Source organism: Macrosteles quadrilineatus, unplaced genomic scaffold (assembly GCF_028750875.1).
Source record: "Macrosteles quadrilineatus isolate MER2022 unplaced genomic scaffold, UCM_ALF_1.0 Scaffold_8__2_contigs__length_117827958, whole genome shotgun sequence".
Lineage (NCBI taxonomy): Eukaryota > Metazoa > Arthropoda > Insecta > Hemiptera > Cicadellidae > Macrosteles > Macrosteles quadrilineatus.
Genome location: NW_026542601.1, coordinates 116,915,187 through 116,942,774, shown reverse-complemented (window position 1 = coordinate 116,942,774; position 27,588 = coordinate 116,915,187). Strand labels below are relative to the sequence as shown.

The window sequence follows — 27,588 nt, the reverse complement described above, 5'->3', positions numbered from 1 at the left end:
AAATAAACAACTTATAGCTACACAAAACAGCGATAAATGCACAAATTTAAGTTACAATCATGCTGACACGATCCGTCATAGCGACACAAACAACGATAAATACACAAATTTAAGATACAACCATACTAACACGATCCGTCTTGGGGGTTATGTTTAGGCTACACAAACTCAAAGCCACTGGGGCAGAGCCCAAGGGACTTTTTCAAAAATGTAAGGCCAGTTTGCAAATCTATGCTACACGCTCTTTCCAATGAGACGTCAATGGATAAAATCGGTTAAGAAATGGCGGAGGAGTTCAACCGACAAAGTTTCATGTAGCGTATTAATTATATAGACTAGCGTACATGTTGCTCGAATTCGAGCAATTGCAAAGTATTACAGGAGTTATTTCAAAACGAATAACAGTCATATTTACAATGAGTTTAAAAGAGTCAACTCAAAGATTACCGGTGTGCAACTCAGACCATGTTTATCTTCGTTATTGATAAGCCTAAAGCATTCCGGCCGGTTTTCTCCTTCTAAAAATGCCTCGCTGTACAGGCAACACAGGTCATTTATAGAGGGCCAATTGAGAACGAAAAGTAGTTTTGGGGTAGTGTTAGAGCGCATTCGTAAACTAATAGTTGAGATTGTCCAGGGTCAGGTGCTGACTGGGATGAGTTAAGCCTATTACGCGCCACTGTTCTGTAGCTGAGGTCTTTATCACGATTACACCTCCTGTCTATTTTATATGTGTCGTTGTCGTCGCGGCGGAGGCATTTAAAAGAATAAAACAACAAATAATATAGCGACATAGCGACACAAAACAACGATAAATACACAAATTTAAGATACAAACAACCATACTAACATGATCCGTCTTGGGGGTTATGTTTACACAAAATCAAATAGTAAATAAATTTACTCAATGCGTTTCATTGAATCGAAAAATAAATAACAGCAATTAAATTATACAGCTGATCAAAATGTAAACAATTATGTTCTTCATAAGGATAGCATGGGAACTTTCAAAGCCACTGGGGCAGAACCCAAGGGACTTTGTCAAAAATGTAAGGCCAGTTTGCAAATCTACGCGACACGCTCTTTCCAATGAGACGTCAATGGATAAAATCGGTTAAGAAATGGCGGAGGAGTTCAACCGACAAAGTTTCATGTAGCGTATTAATTATATAGATTAGGAAAATAATGAATTAGAGATATTAATGCTAAACTTTCTACAACTAAATCTCTTCTACTGCACCGATTTTGTTAAATAATGGGTCGTTGGAAAGTTTAATTCGTGTAGATTTGCAAATAATTATGAAAGTTTGATTTTATTAAATATTTGAAATGAAAAAATACAAAAAACCAATAATACATAACAAATTGTTTTTTATTCAATTTTCTATTTCCAAGTTCTAATTTGTAGCCACCTTTAGGCTGCTTTTATTGAGTATTTTCAAGAAATAAATAGGCCTATTAGAAGTTTGTAGGAAATTAAATTTTCTTTCAGTTGCAAATAATTATTGAAGTTTATTTCTGTTATGAATAGACTAATGGTGAAAATTAAAATAAAACATGTTTTTCATGAAAAATCCATTGAAAACTGTGTTTTTCAAATCTTTTTATTTGAAGGCAACTTATGACTGCCTTTTTTCGGTATTATCAAGAAATGCATAGCACTAATTTGAAGGAAATATTCTCTTTCAGAATATCACCTTCCACTTTAATCGATTTCCCCACCATTTAAAAGTTATTTGCAAAATAGCTAAGCAACCTCCGAATTTATAGTGGGGATAAAATTACTGAGTTAGAGATATATTTTTTTAAACTTTGTCAAACTAAATCTTAAAAGTATGTATTAAAAGACTTAAAAGAGTCAACTCAAAAATAATGTAATCAATCACTCCACTCCAGTTATCGAAACTGAAAACGATCTCACTCTGAAAACGAACACTCTTGTGTGTATCATGTGTTAACTATGAACAGCTGTAATTAATACAAATTATTCGTCTGTTTAAGTAGGTCCTAAACATAATATTTTCTTAAAACAAACTTAACATTAGTATCAACAGCAACTGTGTAGGCCTATATAGATTGAAAAGATGCCATGTTTTGGACCTAAGTTGTAGTTTTTAGGTTATGGATATGGAAACATAGTTTAAACATAGGTTAAAGGAAACATAGGTTAAAGTCCAATAATTTATGGACTTTAAACTTTTTTACCAATATGCAAAGTTTGTGTGTTAGCTTTATTGCCGGATAAAGACTAACCGCTGTATTAAAATTTTATGATAGTTTCTTACTGTTCTATTTTTGTTGAACAGATTTTAAATTAAATAAAATGTAAAAAAAAGAAATATAGGGATTTTAAGGCATATAGGCCTAAGGAATAAATAAGGATTTTGGTGGCCTGTGGAGCAAAGCGCGAGGACTTTTATTACAGGAATTGGTGAAAGGGAGCGTCTACACAAAAATACTTCATTTTGACAAATCGTTTGTAAAAAAAATCCGTCCATTATTAACGCAGGAGTAGTGTTAGTGTTTCGTAGAAATCGCCTTCACGTTATAGGCTATATAAGGATTGAATTAAATCATGCAACTCTTTTCTCTTTATCGTTTAACCCCGTCCCACATCAGTAGGCTATAAAATCGACGACCAAAGAAGACGATCAAGCATAGTCTTTGCATCAATCGAAACCAGAACGCGATTCGTTAAACACGATGACTGGTTAATTTGCATTTCCAAAAACCAAACCGACTCATGCCAGCTAATCGTCGGAATCACAGGATACAATGGTTCTAATCAGCGCCGGTCCAGCCAATCAATTAATGCCGCGGGAGCATCACCGCCATTTTGTTGTTGAGGGGCGTGGCGGGGGGCGGGGGGAGGCGGTGTCTGATTGGTGTTCGTCACACCTTTCGATTTAATCAGTCTGGAAGGGGCAGGGGGAGCTCAGTGTGTCGCGGTCGTTGGTCGTCTAGAGTGAGTGTCTGTGCGCTTCTGGCTGCCATGTACTATAACTGACCTTTGACCTGTGACCATGGACCTGACCACGCGTCGACCCGACGTTGCGACGCCTTCGGGCAAGCCAAGGGCCGCCAAGAGTGTCTTCTCCATCAGGAGTCTCGTGGAGGTCGAGGAAGACTCGGAGTTGGCTAAGAAACCCGGTGAGTTCTTGGATAATTGGATCAGAAGTTATTGTAATTCAGCTTAGTACACCGAAGAGATACTGAAATATTTTAATTTGACGTTGAATGTTAGGAAAGATTATTAATCGTGCATGGCATAGCTGCATGATAAACTGATAAGAGGGAGGTGTACAAGAAGATAGGCAGCTGCACACTTGTCTCGTGTCAATTTTGAATTGAAGAAAAAGGGGGTTCGAAGTTTCCTGTTATCGTCCCCAGAAGAACAATGCCAATACATTGGCTGAAAAAGATTAGTATTATCTAGGATCTAGCTATAGCTTCCAAACGGCTTTGGAAAAAATCTACTTTTAAACATACAAAAGCTTCGAATGATCCGTATTATTATAATTATTTAAGTTATCGACGCTTGAAGGCTCCTCATAGTTATTGCCTCATCTTTTCTAGAGTAAACATAACCCTATTTGTAGCCTCTCATCTTTTTCCAAAATTTTCGCTGGAGGACAGTAAGCTCATCAGTGTCTAATGGAAGACACAGTCTCTCCGGTGTAATATATCGAGTGTTGAACTGTGAGTGTGAATGTTATGAACATGCATAGACACAGTCGCATTCATGCACCTGCACTACTAAACAGCTGACTGATGTTGTAATATGTAAATAGTTCGTGGTTTTTGTTTTCTTTCGTACAGACTGGCGTTTTATTTTTTGTAATTTAAATTAAATTCGGAAGCGAGGTATCTAAAAGTATTTTTTTTGTTATCGTGATCAATTAGTTAGTTACCCGCATAAACTGTTTATTCCATCAAAGAGATGTCAATGCCTTATATGGACAGAATAGGATAGTTTTACACATTTAAAACACGTCCGTTATATATAGCTCATATCGTCTCTGTTGTCGTTGAAACCAAACATTAGATGTTATTTAGTAAATTGCACATAAATAGTATGAACACACATTTCTGTGGGACACCTCGCCTCCAACATACAGCAAAATGAACATCGTCTTCCCGTCACCAAATAATGTGAAAAGTGTAAATAATGTGTACTTTTAAAACGAACCTACTTAGATAACTCGAAGAGATCGCGCACACAATTAAAATAATATTACTCACAATGCAAATAATAGGGATATGATGAGAATTAATAGTTTTCACCCTTATCAACTATATATAAAATATATCACGGATTTTGGTTGCTAGTAGGCCCTACAATAAAAAATCCAATATAACTAGTACAATTTGTATAGGTAAATAATAAAATATTGTTATGATAATTGCCTGCTATCTTGATATATTGTTATTGCATCATTGTTTCTAATCAATGTTTATTCTTTTTAGCTAAAGAGTTGTTTTATGAACTTATTATGCAATGGTTCGTCTGGCAAATAAATAAATACAAATTCAAACATTCTTCAAAGATTTTAAGGATAACATTTTACCAACAATAGCCTACATTGAAAATTCAATGTAATAATCAACGATCACATAAGACCAAGTAATAATTTGTCTGTTGTCTATACAATTTACATAATTCACTTTCTATAAAATTCACTTCCAACTATGTAGAATATACGTTTTCCAACGATATAAAATTATTTACATTCGTTCGGACATTTAAAGACAACTAATTGAAAATTGAACCTAAATTATTCTTTTCTCTGTAGTTATTTTCAACCACAAAACCCAATTTATAATATATTTTCTTCGAATTATTATAATTACACACCTGCACGTATATTAAAGCAATTTTGGCAATCAATTATCTCTAGTTGTAAGGTATGTCGACCGCACGTATAAAGATAACTCTTATTACCTGCATAATTTAAAACAACTCCTGTACACGCGCTACCGCTATGTGTTAAGTTCTTAACGATTAATATGGTAGTTTCAAAAACTTTTGCGCTTGGTCTAAAAGAATAATTTTAATTTATTGTTGGTTCCCATTAAAGAACTGGATTTCTTTTGAGTAACTTTCACGTTCGACTTTCAACGACATCAACGACACTAATTTTCTCAAAGTCGGTCAAAAATGACAAAAGGAGTTTAAAAATGTTTTTCTTTTAACGTCTAAATGTTTGTAATGACTTAAAATTTTGTTAGTGTCTCCATGCAGTGTAATTTCGTGGGGGAGCGAGCTGGTCTATTGGTTAGAGCGTGATTAAGACTTCGGTCCCTGGGGTCCCGGGTTCAAATCCCGCCAAATCATCAATGGATTTTATCTAAGTGATAGTGCCACCTGAAGTGTTGTGAAAAAACAATCCCGGGCTCGTGCCTAGCGTCCTAGGACAAAAAAGTGTATTTTCGTATGTAATCAAAAACACTTTTAAATAAAACCACCCCAACCCTCAATTTTTGTGCTACACCACTATCAAACCCGGTACACGTTAAGGTTATTGCCACTATATTTTAACGAACACAACTCCTACGTTTTGCGGTGTTTCCAAGTGTTTTCCACACCTGCACACCTGTACCCGCATCTACCATCTACCAGCACTTCTAGCCTCATTACATTTGTAGTTGCTACGTGAAAATTCAATTAGTGGACAAACCCGGTTAGAATTACGACTTTAATTATACTAAATAAGAGAGCAATGACATAACTCGCTAGCAAGAGTTGAAGTACTGAAGTACATTAGACTATTAGCTATACCACAGCAGACAGCAGGCAGTAGTACTGCTGGCTATACCACCGTACCAATTGTTGTTCAGTGGTTTTAATGCAATGGAAATGCAGGTGTTCTTTGCCTTCCTTTGTTAGCTATGGTGTGAATTATTTTACAAATTTATAAATTCAAAACTTATGAAGGAAAATGGATTAAACATTTAGCAGCTGTGAGTTTTTACGAATATAAAGATTTTAGTCCCTTTACATTCATAGAAACTAAAATTGCAGTGTAAATTTAAGTATGTATTCTATAAAGCAAGTTGTTTGGGCAAGTATGATATAACGGTCTACCAAGAATCATTTTAGAGGAATAAAGTTCTGTAGAACGTCACAGCAAAAAGAGGATAAAAATTTGGTTTTAATACTGTATTTCTCTTTTATACTAGACTGTACATATAGCGATGGAAACAGCTTTTGGGTATTTATGTATAATGGTGTTAAAGAATTATAAAGCTGCATGAATTCACAAAAAATTAACGATTAGAGATATTTGTTGACTAAAGCTGTTAAACAACGACGTAGGTAAAAAATTTCAAAGTGTTAAATTTCTTGAACAATGTAAAACGCATGTAAATAAAATTATAATTTTGTAAGTAAATCGTTTATGTTAATAACTATTGTAACATACTCTATTAATTATTATTGAAGATCAATTAAATCAAACAATTAAAGGAACAGCCCTATTTCAATAAATGCGGCACTCCTTATTATTGAGCAGTTTTATCGTATGAGGTTGGTAAAAGTATATTTTACTATACTGAAGCTAGCCTATGTACAGTGTGTAAATTAAGTACTGAAACAAATCTGTGTTTTTTAAACCAAAAAATATAGAAATACTCTATTTATGGCATTGATTGTTAACAAAGGATCCGCAATTTTTCACATCAAAAATATTTTTTAACCCCCCTAACAGGGTAGGGATTGGGGCGACTTTTTTTTCAAATAGCAACCGTAATACATGCCATTTTTGGTAGGGGTAACATATCGACTTCAGGTTTGCATCATTGATTATGTCTTGACAACCCCTTCAAAATGAGGGGTCACTCAATAGGGGTTGTTATTTGAAAAAAATAAGTCAACCCACCCCCTAACCTGTAAAGGGTTTCAAAATATTTTTGATGTAAAAATTTGTGGAACGTTTATTAACAATCATAGGCACAAACAGAACATTTCTATCTATTTCGGTTTAAAAAATACACATTTGTTTCAATACTTAATTTACACACTGTATTTTTAATAACTGAAGTATAGTGCACTTTTCCTTATACATTCCTTGTACAGACGTTTTTATCGACTAAAAAAAGTTCATGCAGCTACAAATAGGCCTATAAACTAGTAATTGAGCAACTTTGAATTTTTTTGCAAATTTAATCAAATTAGTCAAAACTAAAATAGAGTTGCGTGCAACCATTTGGAATGTGTCAATTTAAAATAATAATTGGTTGTTAAAATAAACACAAATTAGTAAAAATAAGACCTCTAACTAACCGAAACTACAGATAGTATGCAAACTAGTAGTTTGATAAATAACGATAAGATGGTAAAACCCAATTAAAATACATTATCCTGTGTTCAATTAGTCCTCATTATCATAATTAGTATATAATTGTGTGGTTTTTAGTGTGACGATTTAAGCAGCGGTTCAAGGCCATCTCAAACAATATCGTGGTTAGTTAGGGATTCCAAAGTCAATGTTATTTGTAGATTACATTATGTCAAATAATCCTAAATATACAAAAGATACATTTTTTAATTGGAAATAATTTTGAATGTACATAAGTATGCTTTTCTTTGGGGTTTTTTTATGAAATGAAATGCAATGAAAATTTAATTATTAATTTAGACAGGCAAGATTTGGGAGAAAGCGAAGATGTTATATTTAATGTTGAAATTTTATCTTTAGCAGGATTTTTTTATTAACATTCGAAATTACATAAAAATTTAAAATTGATTATTTACCTCGTTGTAAATCATCCAATAAGATTTAATAAATACCACAGAATGTTAAAATACTAGATGACTTTATTTATCCAATATTGTTGCAGAGGTAAATATCGCATTAACAACAGACATTAATAATACACTCTTCCACTCTTCATAAAAACTATTGGTAGGAGAAAAATAGGTTTAGACCTGCAACTTCTTTCTGTAAATCTTAATTCCAAGAAAAACTATGTACAGAAATGATACAATATTGTATAGGCTACGTCAATAAACAAAATAACTACAGCAAAGCATTTGTAGATTTTAGACTTAGAACCATAGAACACGGTATGTATCCCTAAAGAAACTTCATCCCTCTCCTTTGACTTTTAAACCTCCCCCAACATTTTAAATTTCGTTTTTTGACAATTAATTGATGAAAAATTCTATATTTACCTTGCAATGATAGACGTTACCTACTTTACGGTGACATTGTTATAGACACATTATCAATTTAAAATTACATCAAACCAATTAAAGCTACTTCATTTCTTGTCACATTTAAATAAATAATAACACTTTCCAAATTGAAGGAAATATTACAGATAATTCATCTCGTCGATGTTAATTTCCAATTTCTTATACACTTGATGACTTCACCTCACATAAAGTGTTTAATCCCGAGTCAAGGACGTCTTAAAGACTATCGTTTAATTCTATTTGTTAGAACCGGTATTTATAATTGCCCCTTGCTCCAAAATCCTATAATTTCTAAAATTGCATCCTCTTAATATCTTATTTGCTCGGTTAACAAACCGCAAAAAGAGTTTATTACTGTTATTACAACGGAAATATTGGTTTCATGTAAAAACTCCAATTAGACGAAGCCTTGAAAACGTTCTTACAATTAGTGCTACGGGGCTGGTATTTTTAATTGGTAAGTAAATATTTGAAAATCATTAACGTCTGTGTTTTGTAGAAGTGCTGTAAAATATCATCGGGAAAGTAAGTAGTTGTGCGTGTTGGGAAACGCCATTTTACTAGGATCTGCAATTGAATCTTATCTGCAATTAATCAATTTAATCTGCAAATTAATTATCTGTTTGACTAAACTAATATAGTTAAATAATCCAATAAACTTGCTAATTAATAGGTTTGCTGCGTGTGAGAAACACTGAATACAAGTTATGGTTGTTAACTTAGGCGAAGCATAATTAGTGTTAACATAGAATCCGAGGTATACTGTTGTAATCAAATACGATATAGTTTGTATTTTTTGTAACAGATTCAATTATATTTTAGGCAGAGTTTTAGAAATGTTTCTTTTTTTATATTTTGAATGTGCTGGATGTAATTATAATTGTTTTAAATATTAGTACATTATTCCTTAAACACTACTAAATAAATATAACTTAATACGTTCATCACCAGAAATAAAGCTATATTAGATAACAGCATTTTTTTTCGCAACTTGGAGGAAAATCTGATGGTATTTAAAAGGGTTATTTTTATGCAGGGACTAATTTTGTTGCGACTTTATAAATGTCGGACAAGAAGAAAAACATTAATAGCCGAAAGCTTACGGAAAAACACTTAGGTAGAATTTTAAAAACTTTCGAAACGATTGAAATTTTGAACAAACATGAGTCGGATGAAAAAAATCAAAAAAGTATCACAGATTCAAACAACTTCCATGATACTACTTAATACAATAGGAAGGATTGTTGACTAGCAGAAGTTGAATGACTTTTTTCAACCAGTAAGACAAACATATTATATCTAAAGTAAAATTATTAAAAAGTCTAACACTTCCCCGTCTTAGCTAACCTAACTTCAATATTAATCAATATGGACATTTCTACTACTGTACTTCTAGTGTCGTAGGAATAATTGTTATGCAGGATATAAATATCTGACTTAAATATACAGGGTGTCCCGTAACTCTCTGGACACATGTATTGCGTTATTGCTTAGGTCGAGACAAACACATTTCACCATAGGAACATGGGTCTGTGGTGTCTAGTTTACCGACTGTCGGCATTTATGTGTTTTTTACAAAAATATTAATAACTCCTAAACCGTTTGAGATAGAGCGCGAGACTGTAGAGAAATGTTAATTTTATTAAGGCTTATCTTTGTTTAAAATTATACTAAAACATCATTAACCGCTTCAAAATGGCAGCCATTTAAAATATTTGATGCCAAACTTCACGAAAACCGTTAACCGAAAAAATTGCAAGCGACAAAAAAGTTAGTACATTTGAAGTTGTTTTCAATTACACCTTATTTGTTAAGATTGGATAAATAACAACAGAGAAATGTCTTCTTTTCCAAATGAATGACGACTTTTCTCCATTTAAACAATGGTAATACTCCTTTTACGTTGTTTTCGCGGGTCGTAAATTCTCCTAGTTTCGACCCTCAAGGACTGTTTTCAAGCACGTACCAAGTTGTTGAAGATCATATTCCTACATGGGTTGTTAAAAGTCACTACAAACACATTGAGGAGCACACAAATTCGATGTATACAAATACGAAGATATTAACGCGTTCCCTATCAGGCGACTCACGCTTGTATATCAGGTCGGCAGGTAATAAATGTGGCAAAATTTGGTAATCACGTTACCCAAATGGTAATCATGTTAACCAGTTCGCTCATCACTGTACCATTACCATTACCATATCCAATACCTCTATTACCACGGTATTGGTAGTTACCTGGCTACCGTACTGCGCAGGACACGTTAATTGTGCACTCCTAGGTGGTCTGACGTGACCAAGTCGCTTATTGCTCCTCCACAAATTAACCACACATTAACTTTTAATTAACCGGAGGGAAGTGGTGCATCATGTCGTCAACGTATCGTGGATCTCGTTGAGATTCAATTTGTCAGTGAAGGGTTCTCGTGGTATCGAAATGGAGAGTGAAGTTTTAGTTTTCCTCTCACGATTTTGTAATCTTCTTTGTTGTGGAGGGATATACATGCGAAGAAAAGTTGTTGGAACGAATTTTATAGAGAGTAAAATCGTAAAAAATGTTGTCTACTTGTGTATGCGTTCCATTATAAAATCTTGATAATTTCGATTCTAGTCAAAGATTGTCTTCAAATGTTATTTTTGTTGGCTTCTTATGGAGAGATTCGAGTGTAGTGGATTTGAAAGTGTGTTTCACGAAGAAACTATATCCACCAGTTATTCAGTGTACTCTCAATGTGTCAGTTTTTGAAATTTAAAATGGTTTAATCGTACTTCTTTTTTTGGAATACTGTAGTACCCAATTGGTACTTTCCTGTTAAAGGGAACATTCATTATTATCGATGATTTTTTTCGATATATCGATATTTTTGTTTTCCGATCAGATCTATTACAAATTGACAACAACTAACTGATCTTGTTTAGGCTAAAATAGTCTATATGGATTAAGAAATGAAAATGTTCCAAGCTAACCTAATAAAACCAACCAAACTTGCTGTACTATTTAAAACATCCGTTTGGGTTTGATAATAGAAAAGGCAAGTTAAACACGGAATTTTTAAATGTTACAGCAAGTTTGGTTAGTTATGTTAGGTAATTTTTTTAGAACAGTTTCATATACTGAACAATATTTATCGTAGTTGTCAGCTGAAATGAGTGATATGTTTCAATTTGTTAATATCGATATATCGAAAAATATCATCGATAATAATGAATGTTCCCTTTAACAGGAAAGTACCCTACAATTTAATATTTGGTTTTGCAGCCTAAGTACACCAATCCAATAAAGATCAATTTCAATACTTTCAACCTGTGTCGGTATCATGTTTACACATTTGAGTATACACTACATACATTTTCAAAAGTAATAAATAAATGGAAAATTTCCAATTACTGTACTTTTAAACGAATTAATATCTTTAGTTCATTCCTAGTTCATTATATTGACCACATAAACACCAAGACACCTAAGCAATCACGCAAGGAGCAATCAGAATTACTGAGTTACACTACTGTAACAGAACGCGGCCATATCAGTATAACATTGCTGTAGACAATGGGGCAGCAAATGAGACTAATTAAAACCAGAGATTGGCCAGAACAATGACATGGGCGTGGCTAGAGTGACGTAAGCAGACAATTACAAACGGCCGACGCTCAATTACGGCTAATGTTAATGAACTGAGTGACAAACATTAGCATACCAGTGAGAACACAGAGTTGGGCAATCGTCAGTAGTAATTGTTTTGGTGAGGAGGTGGCCAAGCTTTGCTCGAAGAAATCTTGAGAGAAACCGACTGAGTTAGGTAGTTGTTGGGGAGTAATTGTTTTGGTGTGATAGACCCTGGTGACCAAGCTTTGTTTCAGGAAAACTTAGCAAAACAACTAAAGAGTTGGGTAATTGTCCTGAGTAATTGGTTTTGGTGAGGAGGGCGTGGTGACCAAGCCTTGCTTGCGGGTACGATGTAAACAGCTGATGAGTTGAAGTGAGTTTTTTTGCCGAGGAGGACGTGGTGGCCAAGCTTTGCTCGAGGAAAACTTAAGAGAAACCTGCTGAGGAGTTAGGTAGTTGTTGGGAGTAATTGTTTTGGCGAAACCGACCTTTGTGACCCAGTTTTGTTTGAGGAAATCTTAGCTAAACAACTAAAGAGTCGAATAATTGTCCTGAATAATTGTTTTTGGTGAGGAAGACCAAGCTTTGCTCGAGGAAACGTCGTAAACAGCTGAGGAGTTGGAGTGAATTGACGTGGCTAAGCTTTGTTTGAGGAAAACTTGAAATAAACCGGATGAGGAGTTGGGTTGTTGTCAGGGAGTTATTGTTTTGGCGAGGAAGACGTGGTGGCTAAGCTTTGCTCGAGGGAACGTCCTAAACAGCTGAGGAGTTGGAATGAATTTACGTGGTGGCTAAGCTTTGTTTGAGGAAAACTTGAAATAAAGCGGATGAGGAGATTGGTTGTTTTCAGAGAGTTAATTTTTTGGCGAGGAAGACATGGTGGCCAATATTTGCTCGAAAACAACTTATAACCAAACAATAGTTTAAACTAGTTTTGTTAAATAAATGTAATAAAAAACATATTATTGTTGAATAAAATATATTTTTAACAGTACAAACTTTTTACCGTTGAACGTAGTACTAATTGGACATTTCTTTAGAACGATAACAAAATTACAGCATTTTGTATGAACAGATTCATTATTTATTACATTTTGTAAAGTAATATCTCTACTTACAAAATTTTATATAAAACCCAGGCTCACGTAAATGTATGACTTACGAAAAAAATAGAAGAAACTTATCGTATAAACTATAAATAACATAGTATAAACATGAATAAATTTGAATTGTGATTATCAACTGATGGACAAAGAATATCGCTATAGGTTACCAATTCGCGAATCAACTCCAACCTCCAAAACATCCTTAAATACTTCACAATGACTGTGCTTTTCAAAACCGATTTCCGTTTTGAAAATTCAATAAACGTAAATGATCGCATCATTGTGTTGCTGTTTTGAGCTGACACACTTTTGAAACACCCGAGTTTCTTCCATCAAGCTAATAATGAAAAGTTAGCAAGTCATGTTACTCCTAAGGTTTTTTAAACATCGCCCAGACGATTATGATGATCCGCACCTGCTGCTTCAATTTATTTGGGAGTGACTTTCCAAAACATCGACCTTTTTCTGAAATAATTAAATATTTGAAGAGATAAAAAACCTGTGCCGAAGAATTGCGATATCTTTTAGGGTTTGTGAAACTGCACCTTCGCTATATTATCTCTTCGTGAGGAGTTTCGACAATGTTCACAAACAGTGTCGTCTTGTTCGACAATGATTGGTATTGAATCAATGGTTAATATTCTTATCTCCATATACATACTCTTTATTTCGATTTAGAAGTAACAAATTGTCATATTACTGACCTGCACTGTATCAAATAAATAAATAAAAATTCCTTTATTTCCAAGCGTCACTTAGTACAAGAACTGTTTTACGAAGTAACTCAAGTCAATATAACTAACTGAAAAATATACAAAATTTTTTTAATCGACGACCAATCAAACGACTCAAAGTCTTTCCAAAGGAGAGAATAAGAAGAGCTGTTTCCCATTAGCCCCCCCCCCTGTGTGCGTGAAAACCTTTTTCAACCCCCCTCCCCCCCCCAAGAAAATAGTACAGCCCACTATAAAAACTCAAACTTTTGAATTTTTTTTCATGAAGTGTTTGTGCACATTCTATTTTTAATCACTATTGAAGCGTGAACTGGCCGATTCACTTTATGAAGGTTCGAGACGGAACTCTACTGACGTATGTTATCTGTAGGTTATATTTACAGGCGCCTCAGCCCGGGTTTCAAGGTCGTAGTGACGTTGTAAATTCAATTAGTCAAGATACACAGCCTCAGACCGATGATTTATGTCCGATGGCTACCGACCCATTAACATTACCTGGCCTATCCGCCCCAGGGTCTGGACCGTTCCCGCTCAAAGGAAACCTTGCGTCGAGACTTCGACAGATTCGATGTTTTGAATGTTTGGAATGATTACAGTGATAGTCTGAAGTTTTTGTATTTGTTTGCTTATGGATAATCGTAAAATATTAGAGTCACTACTGAACTTATTAAAATAAAAATAAAACTTGTTTCAAAATTATTGGTGCAGTATTATAAGTTCAAATGTTTTCTGTGCATAGAAACATCTGGACTTAATATTGAATCTGAACTGAAGATTTTTTAATTTTTTTTTATGTATAAGCAAAAAAATTATAAATGATCTTCAGTTAAGATTCAAGAAACGGAAAGTAAATAAAAGAAGCATCTTACAACACTTAAAACATATATTTACGCTTATACTGTTACTCACAAGACGGTAAATATACAAAAAAAGATGGTAAGTGGTGATCGATTTCGATTGGAAAATCTTTCGCTTATTGGGTCTGATGATGATTGGAGTGTCCAATCGAAATCGATCACCACTTACCATCTTTTTTGTATATTTACCGTCTTGTGAGTAACAGTATAAGCGTATGTTTTATGTGTTATAAGACGTTTCTTTTATTTACTTTCCGTAAATTTAATAACACGTACAATGCTGATCAAGAAGTTATTTAGATTCAAGAAAGTACAGATGTTTCTATACACACCTAAATAAAACATTGGACATTGAAATAAAAATAAAACATTTAAAACCAATAAACTTAAATACTAATAACTAATAGCTACCAATAATAAAATGTTATAAAACATTCATGATAAATAACAAGATATTTTAGGAAACTATCATTCAATGCATAGTATGTTTGTGTCAGAGATGAATATGGACTTTTCAACTCTCATGTATCTTCTCGCTTGAACTGAACATACTATTTTGTATTTTCTTAAATTATCGGACTTTTTTGTATAATTTTATGTAAAATTTCACTAATTTCAGCAAGGTCAGTTAAGTAGTGGTTGTGTTCACTAGGAACAAACATAGGATACCGGTATCGATTTAGTCTACGTAGAGAGAAACCAATGTTTATATAACTAGAGAAAACAGATCATAAAATTTCAAAATAAATGTAAATCTACCAGTCCAAGTCATTTACACAGCATAATTCACACCAAGGAAATATTTTCGTAATCACGTTTAATCACCCCTCGATGCAACCCCAGAACACTCATCAGAAACAATTTGTGTTTCCGAGGGTTGTGATGCGTCTGGACGAATCACGCTCCAGAATCTTATTATCGTTTCTTCCACTTGATAATCGTTTAACGCCTGAACCCCAGCGTAAACCATAGTCAATGTGCCGTAACAGAACCATGGAGAGCGTACAGTGAGCAAAGCACTGCTAGTTGATGGTATAACCGGTATAATGCTGAGTTTAGTATTGCCACAGATTACACATGAGAATTACCATTGCTTATACCGTTGAGAATTTCAATATATTTTCGTCATTGGTATATACCTCTACCTATTATATTAGGATAATGCATTGATTTTTTTTTATACGGGTGTTTTTACCGTTAAACTAAAAATTACCAAACTTACTGGTCTAAATTACACAAAAGGTGGACCGTGAACACAGCACAAAAGTTATACCTGTCCTTAAAATCCCTTCTGGCTTCGCCTCGTGGACATAAAGTTTTGAGGTAGATACTGTGTAAAAAATACCAATCTGTCTTCACTCCATCATAAAATACAATCTGTAGGTTTGACTAGACAGTATTTTGTGAAACCAAGTTGTATAACGAAGTTTCTATAGTCAAAGAGAGTTGTGTAATTGTTTACTTTAGTAGATTTTAAGAGCCACGTTATTTTCTCCTGCGCCCTCTCCACTTTGCTAAGCATGGGTAAAGTAACTAGTACAGTACACACACGTACTCGCTGAAGAGGACCTGGTCCTAAAACAGCCCCAGTCCAGGGACTGAAATATCACGATATTTTTGTTACTTCACGAAATAAAATGTGCCTCATTGGTGAAACTTTTAAACTATAGCTCGGCCGCTTAGAAAACGACCTGCGCCCTAATGCTAAACCAATGCTGGAGGAGGTCGTTTTCTGGCTGTTTGCTGGCAATACCAATAAAGAATTTTAAAATTTGTGTTTTATCTTTATAATTGTCAAACGTTGTAAGCAAGGTGTCGCAAAAGTTCTTTGAAATCGTTGTATTTATAAGAGACCAGAAAAACACTTAGAAAAAATATATTGAACAATAATAATTGAGTGTTATGCAGTTTTATTGTTCATACTATAAATTTTTTTTGTATTAAAAGGTTTGATGCAGTACTAGTGCAAAACATAACTAAAATACCTCTCAGATTAAGCTATAAAGTGTCATTAATGCAATGTAAAGGTAATTAAATTCAATTAGTAATACAATTTAATTCTAATTACAAAAACCTTACATTTTTTTCGTACATTAGTGTGAATAGAAAAATCATGAGATGGAACTAGAAGTGAGTAAACACGAAAAAGGCATATTCTGCTGTTATATTCCAGTGTTTATAGTTCGATATGGTGTATTCAAAAGCTATTGTTATCAAACGGGAATCCACAATCTGTACCATACCATTAGACTTTTATTCCTTATTTGTTAGCGAGAAGGTAAGACGAAAGGGTACACTTCATCGCCTAAAGCAAAACAAATAACACATCTTACTAATATTATAAATCTGAAAGTTTGTGAGTTTGTGTGTGTGTTTGTGTGTGTGTGTGTGTGTGTTGCTCAATCACGCATAAACTACTGGACGGATTGGGCTGAAATTTGGTACGATGATAGCTCACATTCCCGATTAACATTAAAGCATATTCTTATCTCAAAAACCCTTTCGGGCTCCGCCCCAGTGGCTCTGTAGTTCCCCATGTTAATCTTATGATTTTTCATATTTAAAAGGAATTAATGAATCTTAACAGCTGTTTCAATTAAACAAGTTGGTTCTGTTCTATGATGTTCAATAGCATAAAATTTACAAGGATTACCAACAGGGTGCAGCACTATTATTTTTTTAATTTATGACAACAGCTAATTTCCAACCAAAAGATGAGTGAGCGTAGCGAATGAACTTCAACCTGGAGGCGAGTTAGCGTAGCGAACGAGCTAACCTGAAGGCAAGTGAGCGCAGCGAACGAGCTCCAAGCTTAAGGTGAGTGAGCGTAACGAACGAACTTCAACCAGGACGTGAATGAGCCATGCGAATACTTATGAAGTTAAACGGGGCAAAGCCCGCGGGTACAGCTAGTTTATAATAAATCTTACACCACATTAGAAAACAACGCGTGATGCTTTTAACAATCCGTTTCTCAGAAGAGAATTTCAAGACATATTGGTCCCTAAGCACATATTTCATAACAACACACGCTCAGATATTAGGCGCTATTGGTAAAACCTCACGACTCCTCTTATCTGACTTTCTAATGGCTCCGAGTTTCTCCGAAATAAAAACCATTTCTCGTTAATCACAATTAGGTAACCCGAGATACTAAACAATGAACACCAAGACACGGGCTTGTAGGACTCCACGATGTATTTGTGCTATTTTAAAAGCACTTTGCGCCGGACATTCTTAAACCTTGTCGCCAGATAGTGTATCTGCTAGCTTACTAATAGGTTTGTGAGCGATTCGCTCGAGATTTTCATCTTACTTCGGACGCAGGAATAATCGGATTAAAGGATAAAGTTAGAAAAGTGAATCAGTCAGTTGACTCAGTTTTAGTCGGTTATTTGGACACTTCGTGATGGATGGTTCATTTTCTGTTCACGTATGATGTTCGTCTTAAGAATGTATAGCATTAAAGTACGCACTTTGAGCAAGGAGAAGCTATGTTTTTTTCTTGTTTTATCATCGGGTAGTATTTATTGGGATTGAAGCAAACAACAATATGATTGTAATAGTACTATACAACATTGTGTTTTAATTTGAACAAAACAAGTTGATATTTACATGTTGTGTACAGAGTTGAAATATGTATAAAAATATAGTTGCATTGCGTTAGTAATCTACAATCTTTTCGTATCGTACGTATCGCTGATTCACTCGAATACCACTTTGCCTTTCTTTAAAAGCAAAGTTCAGACTTGTAAGGTACGAGTTTATTATAGGGAGAGTAACTATACAAACAACTTTTCGTAGTACCAAAGATATGTTTTTGTTTTTTGGATACTTGAAGAACAAAAATCTTACGAATTACATAAGGAAATATATTTAAAACTAACGGAGTACCCGTTCTTCGTATGGGGTTGGCCTAAGTGTAAAAGCTTATTGCAGTTGTACTCTAACTTTGCGTTTACAATGGGGGAGGATAAGGCTTGAGAGAATTGGGTTCTTTATATTTACGGTATGCTACGGTACCTACACAACATAAAAAAATAAATTATCAAATATTCACACAATATCACAAATTATGTATTAAATTAAAAACATAAACATTTCTGTAAACAATCCTACTTTCACAGTTTCCATTGTGGACCACAGCTTTTTTATGCTGCTTACTTCAAATAAGCTGTTATCATAATTGCAAAAATATAATAGTGCTGCACCCTGTTGGTAATCCTTATAACTTTTTTATGCTGTTGAATATCATAGAACCAACTTGATTGGTCAAATCAGCTGACAAAACTATTTAATTCCTTTTAAATGTTAAATAACCATAAGGTTATCATGGGAAACTCCAGAGCTGCTGAGGCGGAACCTGAAAGGAGTTTTTTGATAACAATATGTCTATATGTTAATCGGGAATGTGAGCTATTATCACCCCAAATTTCAGTCCAATCCGACCAGTATTTTTCGCGTTTATTTGTTAACATCCATACATACCTCCGAACTTTCTCATTTATAATATTAGTAGGATAATCATCTAGAGCTCACCCCGTGGTCGAAAACTTGACCAAAACTATGTACCATTGTGCAAACTTCTCTATTTTCACCCCACGCTGTAAATAAAACATGTGATTGGAATTTCTTCCATTTGTTTTGGTTTTCTGTTTATATTTTGTTTGTTATTTTGTCGTCATCATGGCAACCCATAAGACCAATGTTTTTAAATTTAAAAACCTATTTTAATTTATAAAGGGATTCTGCACATCTACAGGCAAATGTATATCTAACAGTGTGCGTAGATTTTACCTGCGATGCACAGGAGCTGAGAAAAAAGGTTTTCAATAAACAAGCTTGTCTATTATATCGCATTAGCTCCATGTTAAATCTACATAAGAAAAGATTAATTTCCATTTTTGACCCAATTAACATAAAATATTCTCATCATACAAATAGAACCTGCACATAGGACCGACAACCTTTCTTCTGGTACAACCCGCGTGTAAATCGGTCCAGTAGTATGGTCAGGGTGGCTGTCGTAAGCAAATTTGGCACTATCTTATATCTCCATAAGAAAAGTTTAATTTCAATTTTTAACCCAATTAACATAAATATTCTCAAAATACAAATAAAACCTGCACATATTAAACAGCTTAAACATTTTGCCCCATGTTAAATCTCCACAAGAAAAGTTTAATGTCAATTTTTAACCGATTTAATACAAATATTTTCAAAATACTAGCTGTCATAAGTTTTGCAAGAGTTTTTAAATAGATTAACGAACCAACCAAACCGCCAAAACACCAGGGTGACTCCCGCCAAAGGTCACCGCTATCTCCTGATAAGTGTTTGGCCGATACATGACATTACAGCTAATTACCAAGATTAGCCTAATTGTCGCTTGTCAGTTCCGGGCCCAAAATTGGTCTATCAGGAGTGCTCGTTATTTCCCTGATAAGTCCCATGACGTAGCGATGTCTGGTGATGGTACACCGTTATGCCAAAGTTTTGGAATTAATCACACGAGATTTGCATAAGTACACAACTCGGTGCGAGTTTGTGAGGTGTTCGACATGACGGGTTGCCTGAAATTGCTCTATTAAGGTGTAACTATAAACGTGTTCAATGATTTTAAAGAAAAAATAACCCCGATTTTTTTCGTAAGAATCTTTGAAGTTCGAAAAAAACTGAAATCACCCTAGTATCCATTCTTTGTGGTTCGTTGGCGTGTTTCAGATTTTGTCAAAATAAAATTTCTTGTCAAATTTTCACTATTCATTATTTATATTTTGTGAATGGTTAGATTTTTTGGATTTTTAAATAACTTTTGTAACCAGTTTGTTGGTTACTACACATATATAATATTTAATAATGTGTGTGTCGTTAAAAGGTTTGAAGGAACGTATAAATAAATTACAAATTGTTTCTAAAAGAACCCATTATTTAAACTTATTGTTTCGTTAAGTGATTTAATTTCCGTGCGGATTTGTTGTACCCAAAATCAACAAAAATAGAGTAAACAATTAGTAAAAAATATAGTAAAAAGATAAGTTAAAAGTCATATATCTACGACTAAAAACAATTATTTAATCAGTACAAGTGGAAACATTGGGTTTGTGTATTTCAATCAACGGTAGTGTATGCTATTATTATTAAAACTGAATACTAATATTTTACTTTCTCACACAGCCCGCCAAAACTACTTCTGAACAAATAAATTATGAATCCGGATCAATACCGACCCACTTGAAAGGTAAATTACAGCCAATAGCCGCGGTTGAGACAATTGTTGAAAGTTGATCTAATAACGGACCACGACGTTGATGGCGCCTAATGTTCCTTGTTATGGACTTTGTCAGTCCGATCAAGAATAATTCGTATAATGGCAGTTTTAAACTGTTCGAAATAAGCTGAGTTTGGAAACCAATTCAATTGGTTATTCAGTAAGCCCATTTTCTGTCGAAGCGCACGCCATTGGGAAGCATTTGTTTGAGACATGATGCCATGTTCCTAGTTATTAATTTAGTTGTCGCCGATCTTCAGTAAAAATGGCTGTTTTTAAACATACTTTGAGTACAGCGAAATTGCTGAAGAGAGGACATTAGTTTGATATGTTTCACTACATTTCTGATTAGTATCTCGATACCTATCAGCTGTTCGGTAACTGCAGAACGAAATGGAAAGCATTTTGGGAGATAATTGATTAAGGTGAACGATATATATTTTTGTTTGTGAATTAGATTCCTTATAGCTTATAATGTCATGCATCATGAATAAAAAATAAATTACAACGAAAAACAAAATAGGCTTTCCGATTTGAATACACGTCCCTTTCAAAGGCTTTTAAAAGTCCATGAAGCCTTTTGACCCTAGCTTATTTTAGTAACAAGTTATTTGTTACTTATGAGGTTTTATTTTGTAGTTATTCGTTTCTTTCCTTGTTCCGTGGATTTCTAGTGATCTTGTTACTGATTGCTTTGCTAAAATTTCACGTTAATTTCAAAAACAAAATTTTACTCAATAGTGAGATTTATATTTGATATGAAACGTAAATATTGCATGGGGGTTACTTTCCTATTGAATTAATATTTACGTTCAAAAGCCCCACCTCAAAAGTCTGAACAAAGTCCTTACTAAAGTAGAAAAAGCCCAAGAAATCCTGGATTATCTTTGTGAAAAACTATTGCATTTCTTTGTAAAAAATTCTGATAATTTTTGTACGGTGAGTTTTGCGTGATAAAAATACATACGGACACAATATTGGAAAAAATATAGACAGGGGTTGAAAACGTAAGTCTTAAGAACGTGTAAAGTGGCCTGCTGTGAATACCTGTCAAATAAATACACACATATACACTTTCTAATTATAACTTAAAAAATTCGACCCAAATAAACAAAGTAGCAATTTCCCCTTGCTTACTCCCCAACTCCCAATAGTGAAACTGGTCCATTATCTGATAATTCCAGTTCCTATGTTCCGCATGTCGCGTGGTTCAGTTCCAGCATTCCTAGTCCAGTCAGCTGTTGTTGTGTGTCATTATACATCTTTGTACGTATAAACACCACCGTCGCCCACGAGAGAACGTCCTATTGTACACACATGGTAGATTACAGCTTCTAGGAATAGAACGGCTTACTACGTAGTGGACATCTGTGGTTTTGTGTGGACACGGTAATTATTTGTAGCAGTTAGCAAATAGGTAATTTTAGTATTCGGACTTTCATCGTATTGTTGAGTCCATTGGAAGACACAGTTTTATTGTTAGGACTACTGTAACACTAGGATTGAAGCGAGCTACACTTATTTTTAAGTAACGTGGTTTTAGCTGGTACCCCACGGTTTCTTATGTATTTTACGGCCATTAAAGGCTAGTGCTAAGTTGTGTAGAGTAATTCTAAGAAAAATATGGAAAAGTTTAATTTAAGTATCTTTTGTTGGTTTAAAATGCAAATTTTATGAGAGTAGTTTTGATTTCTACGAGAAATTAACTGTAGTATAGGTTCTGAATGTAAATAATAACTATTCACTAAATTTAAAGGAAAAAGCTTTACTAAAATATAACTAAATTCAGTAGATATTAGTTTATTTTAGATAAGTTTAACTACTGTTGGTTAAATATTTTTCTTCTATGCAATTAGATAAATAACTGCAATTTGCATTATGATTTGTATTAACTAGAATATGTTTAATTTTATGCGTATTAGTAAAGTTTACTTGACTATTAATTAATTATATTTACCTAATTAGTAGGCATATTTCCATTAGGGTTTGAAATTCAACAAATTACACACGTTTCAAAGCAAGATTGATAAAAAATAGCGTATCGCAATATTATTTATTAATTGATTAATATTTAAAAATATGCCCACAGTATAAACAAAAATTACCAGTTCCATCCAGTAACATGACAACAAGTAGAAAAAAACTAATCAAAATGCCTTATTGATTAATAATTCCGACATATCTACTCAAAAATTTAAGCGACCGTGACAGGACTCGAACCTGCAATCTTCGGATCCGAAGTCCGACGCCTTATCCATTAGGCCACACGGTCCATGCGATATTGACAAAGCATATACATTTAATACCAAAATACAGTATACTGAAAATATGTATGTAATGCGTACAACATACAGTACTATTACAACGTTAGTGTACTTGTCAACTGGCATAGCTTCACTGAAAGATATGTACCAATATTGCCTATCAGCAGCGATACGAAGGCGCGGTTCGATTTTGTATACATACTTTCATGATCAAATTATGTTGGCTAGTGGGCAGTTTTAATTACTGTATTAAATTACATATTAAAATTTGCTATGCTTAGATGATTATTTATTCTTACGGTATACATGTTTACATTATTACTTAAATGCTGTATTTTATTTTAAACATGTGTTTGTGCTAACCAAGTATCGTCATCAACAATGAAAGAGAAATGAGAGCTTTAAACAATAATATTTGTTTATCTTCGACAATAGTGAAGCTACATATAGGACCAAAAGAGTTAATCCAATAGACCTTCCAAATCGTTTTTAGTTAAACTTTTTAAAAGTTTTTGGTTTTGTATGTTAGTGCACTTGATGGAGTGTATCTAACCCATGCATCTAATGGTCATGAAATTTACTTATTGTTCTAGTATAGAATAGATTGTAAATAAATACTTGTAAAAAAAAAAATTTTTTTGATAGTATATTAAATTTTTTTGTAAAATTAAACAATGTAGAAAATTGTTTATTATCTATTGTTTGTTAAAATTCAACGTTTCTTTACACAATTTTAGTTTTAATAAGGTTTTATGTTAACCAATTTATCAATAGAACGTCAACACCCAGGCCGAAAAAAAACTTTTTCTATTATTATAAGTCAAATCATATTTATTCCGCTATTTAGACTATTATTGTTCATAAAATCTACCTTATTATTACTTATTATTTGTATTTTGTTCTTCAATGACTATAGCTTTGGCTCACAAGATTTTATTTTTTAAGAATTTCCACTATTTGCTGATCTGCTACACTATAGCGGACTAATAAATAAATAAATAAATAAATAAATATAGCCACCAAGAACAATGGCAAACCCTATAAAGTAATATCAGTTGCATCTAACAATAACTATTTGGAAAAATATTAAAATACAATGTTTTAGTATAAAACATAATTATTATAATAGCATGGCTAGTTTGCAATATTTCTGATAATCTTTTGTATTAGAAACGATTAACTGAGGCAATCCTACCACACATGTATTTCAGTTTTATTGGTCCAGATCTTACAGAACTTTACACCTTTGACTCTTGCAGAAGTAGCAACCAAATCAACACAGATTTACCTCTGTTCAACACAAGATGAAGAGGTAAACACTACGAATCGTTCACTGAACTATTTGTCTATTTGTCACCAATTACAGGTGATCCGGTGTTCCATCCGGCAGCTAATGAGTCGCCTTGACTCCTACAGAAGTAGCAACCAACATAACAAGAAGAGGTAAACACTACGAGTCGTTCACTGAACTATTTGTCTATTTGTCACCAATTACAGGTGATCCGGTGTTCCATCCGGCTTCTAATGAGTCGCCTTGACTCCTACAGAAGTAGCAACCAACATAACAAGTTGAAGAAGTAAATACTACGAATCGTTCACTGAACTGTTTGTCTATTTGTCACCAATTACAGGTGATCCGATGTTCCATCCGGCAGCTAATGAGTCGCCTTGACTCATACAGAAGTAGCAACCAACATAACAAGAAGAGGTAAACACTACGAATCGTTCACTGAACTATTTGTCTATTTGTCACCAATTACAGGTGATCCGGTGTTCCATCCGGCAGCTAATGAGTCGCCTTGACTCCTACAGAAGTAGCAACCAACATAACAAGAAGAGGTAAACACTACGAATCGTTCACTGAACTATTTGTCTATTTGTCACCAATTACAGGTGATCCGGTGTTCCATCCGGCAGCTAATGAGTCGCCTTGACTCCTACAGAAGTAGCAACCAACATAACAAGAAGAGGTAAACACTACGAATCGTTCACTGAACTATTTGTCACCAATTACAGGTGATCCGGTGTTCCATCCGGCAGCTAATGAGTCGCCTTGACTCCTACAGATGTAGCAACCAACATAACAAGAAGAGGTAAACACTACGAATCGTTCACTGAACTATTTGTCTATTTGTCACCAATTACAGGTGATCCGGTGTTCCATCCGGCAGCTAATGAGTCGCCTTGACTCCTACAGATGTAGCAACCAACATAACAAGAAGAGGTAAACACTACGAATCGTTCACTGAACTATTTGTCTATTTGTCACCAATTACAGGTGATCCGGTGTTCCATCCGGCTTCTAATGAGTCGCCTTGACTCCTACAGAAGTAGCAACCAACATAACAAGTTGAAGAAGTAAATACTACGAATCGTTCACTGAACTGTTTGTCTATTTGTCACCAATTACAGGTGATCCGATGTTCCATCCGGCAGCTAATGAGTCGCCTTGACTCATACAGAAGTAGCAACCAACATAACAAGAAGAGGTAAACACTACGAATCGTTCACTGAACTATTTGTCTATTTGTCACCAATTACAGGTGATCCGGTGTTCCATCCGGCAGCTAATGAGTCGCCTTGACTCCTACAGAAGTAGCAACCAACATAACAAGAAGAGGTAAACACTACGAATCGTTCACTGAACTATTTGTCTATTTGTCACCAATTACAGGTGATCCGGTGTTCCATCCGGCAGCTAATGAGTCGCCTTGACTCCTACAGAAGTAGCAACGAACATAACAAGAAGAGGTAAACACTACGAATCGTTCACTGAACTATTTGTCTATTTGTCACCAATTACAGGTGATCCGGTGTTCCATCCGGCAGCTAATGAGTCGCCTTGACTCCTACAGATGTAGCAACCAACATAACAAGAAGAGGTAAACACTACGAATCGTTCACTGAACTATTTGTCATTTGTCTATTTGTCACCAATTACAGGTGATCCGGTGTTCCATCCGGCAGCTAATGAGTCGCCGGACCGACTCGGCTCATCGACTTTGTGGTCAATTATTTGATGGCTGCCCAAGCGCACAGTTTAGGTTCACTACGCTCGCACTTCTTTCTTCTTTGTTCCTTGTAAACGTGTTAATGGAACACGTTCACCTCTAACTGGAAGAATTGGGTTTGACAATGACTAGAAGTTTCAGAAGGGTGCTTTCTTGCGTTGGTTTTCTAGTGTTTTGTGAGTGAAAGATAGTAACGTAGCATTTAATTCAGATGGCTATCTGTTGCTGAGCATTGCATTCCTTCCCATTAATTTAATTTTCCATAATCTGGCTTTCCGGTAACAATTGTAAGAATTTTCGCATTTAACTTGGCTGGGGATGGATTCAATTGACCAATATGGATACTGGTAGTCCTTTTTTGTACATTTAGGGGCTGAAAGCATCCAAAAAGTGTTTTTGTGACTATAACAATGATCAATTGTTTTTATTTTCTCTTTCAAACAGTGTTCGTTGTACTACAAAAGTTTAAAATAAAAATTGTGTAATATCTACGATAATAATGTAAAGTCCAAATCCTGACTACATCTAGGCCCAACGCCGTGCTAAGTTTCGGGGTGTAATTATTTATATATGCATATAGACCTAGATTATAGATACTTAATTTTTCTGACCATCACCATTGTATCTTCCACCATACGTCTAAACTTTGGTATATGGTTAATTAATGCATGGATACCTTCTACTTGTGAGAATATAATCAATGGTGGTCGTCCAGTGCATTGTTTATTCATAGCAATTTGGCTAACCATTCAAACTGCAGTCAATACCTATCAGTTTGAACTCCCGCGAAAGTTGACAAGTTCGTGCGAAGTTATTGATTAGGGTCAACTCGCCACTAGCGCTGCCTGGGAGACAACGGCGGAACTGTTACTATAAACAGATTATTGTTTAAAACTGTGCGCAAAACATTGTGGTGTAGGCTACTATTGGTTTTTCAAAGATGATGGTAATTAGATAGTTAAATTTAAACAATAGGCAAGAGACATTAGTCAGTTATTTTAATGATTGTTAGGGGTTGACTATTGGTTTGCAGTAAAGAAATATTATGAGTATATTTTTCGAGTACATTCATCCTTAAATATTTTCATGAGTATAAAACTGATTGTCAGTTTTTCAACATAACTACTCAATGTCTTGTGCACAATTACATAACAATATAATAATATTGATATTGCCTTCAAACCAATCTACTTCAAGAATAAAATTTAATCCGACTGTATTTTTTAAGAATGAACACATTAATGTCATTATTATTATTACTGATTTTTATTTTTAATTGTTTTTAATAAATATTTCCGGCCGTTACATATTATGACTGTAGAATACTTCTAAATATACCTTATTGAATCATTCACGGATATTAGAACATAACGGTATGACCATAAACATAAACAAATTACATCACTGGTCTGAATATCTCCAGGTTTGGAGCTTTTTTTGAAAGTTCGGTCAGAATATTAGTACAAAGATGTTTCAGGAGTAATTTGTTCAAGTTTATGATCCATGATGATTTCTGTTCTGTATCTGTGATTTCATATTTA

At 34.2% G+C, this 27,588-nt stretch overlaps 1 protein-coding gene and 1 non-coding gene across 2 annotated transcripts in view; one reads left to right on the top strand and one right to left on the bottom strand.

The window, feature by feature from the left end:
* Nucleotides 1–2,966: 2,966 nt before the first annotated feature.
* LOC129000854 (homeobox protein aristaless-like) overlaps nt 2,967–27,588 on the top strand; it is a 119,867-nt gene continuing 95,245 nt past the window's right edge. Inside the window, exon 1 of the mRNA XM_054427903.1 lies at nt 2,967–3,150. Within this exon, the coding sequence (XP_054283878.1) occupies nt 3,024–3,150 (127 nt within the window). The 5' untranslated portion in view covers nt 2,967–3,023. The remainder of the gene's footprint in view (nt 3,151–27,588) is intronic.
* On the bottom strand, nt 22,972–23,044 carry Trnar-ucg (transfer RNA arginine (anticodon UCG)). Its single transcript has one exon. It is a non-coding gene; the product is annotated as a tRNA-Arg (tRNA).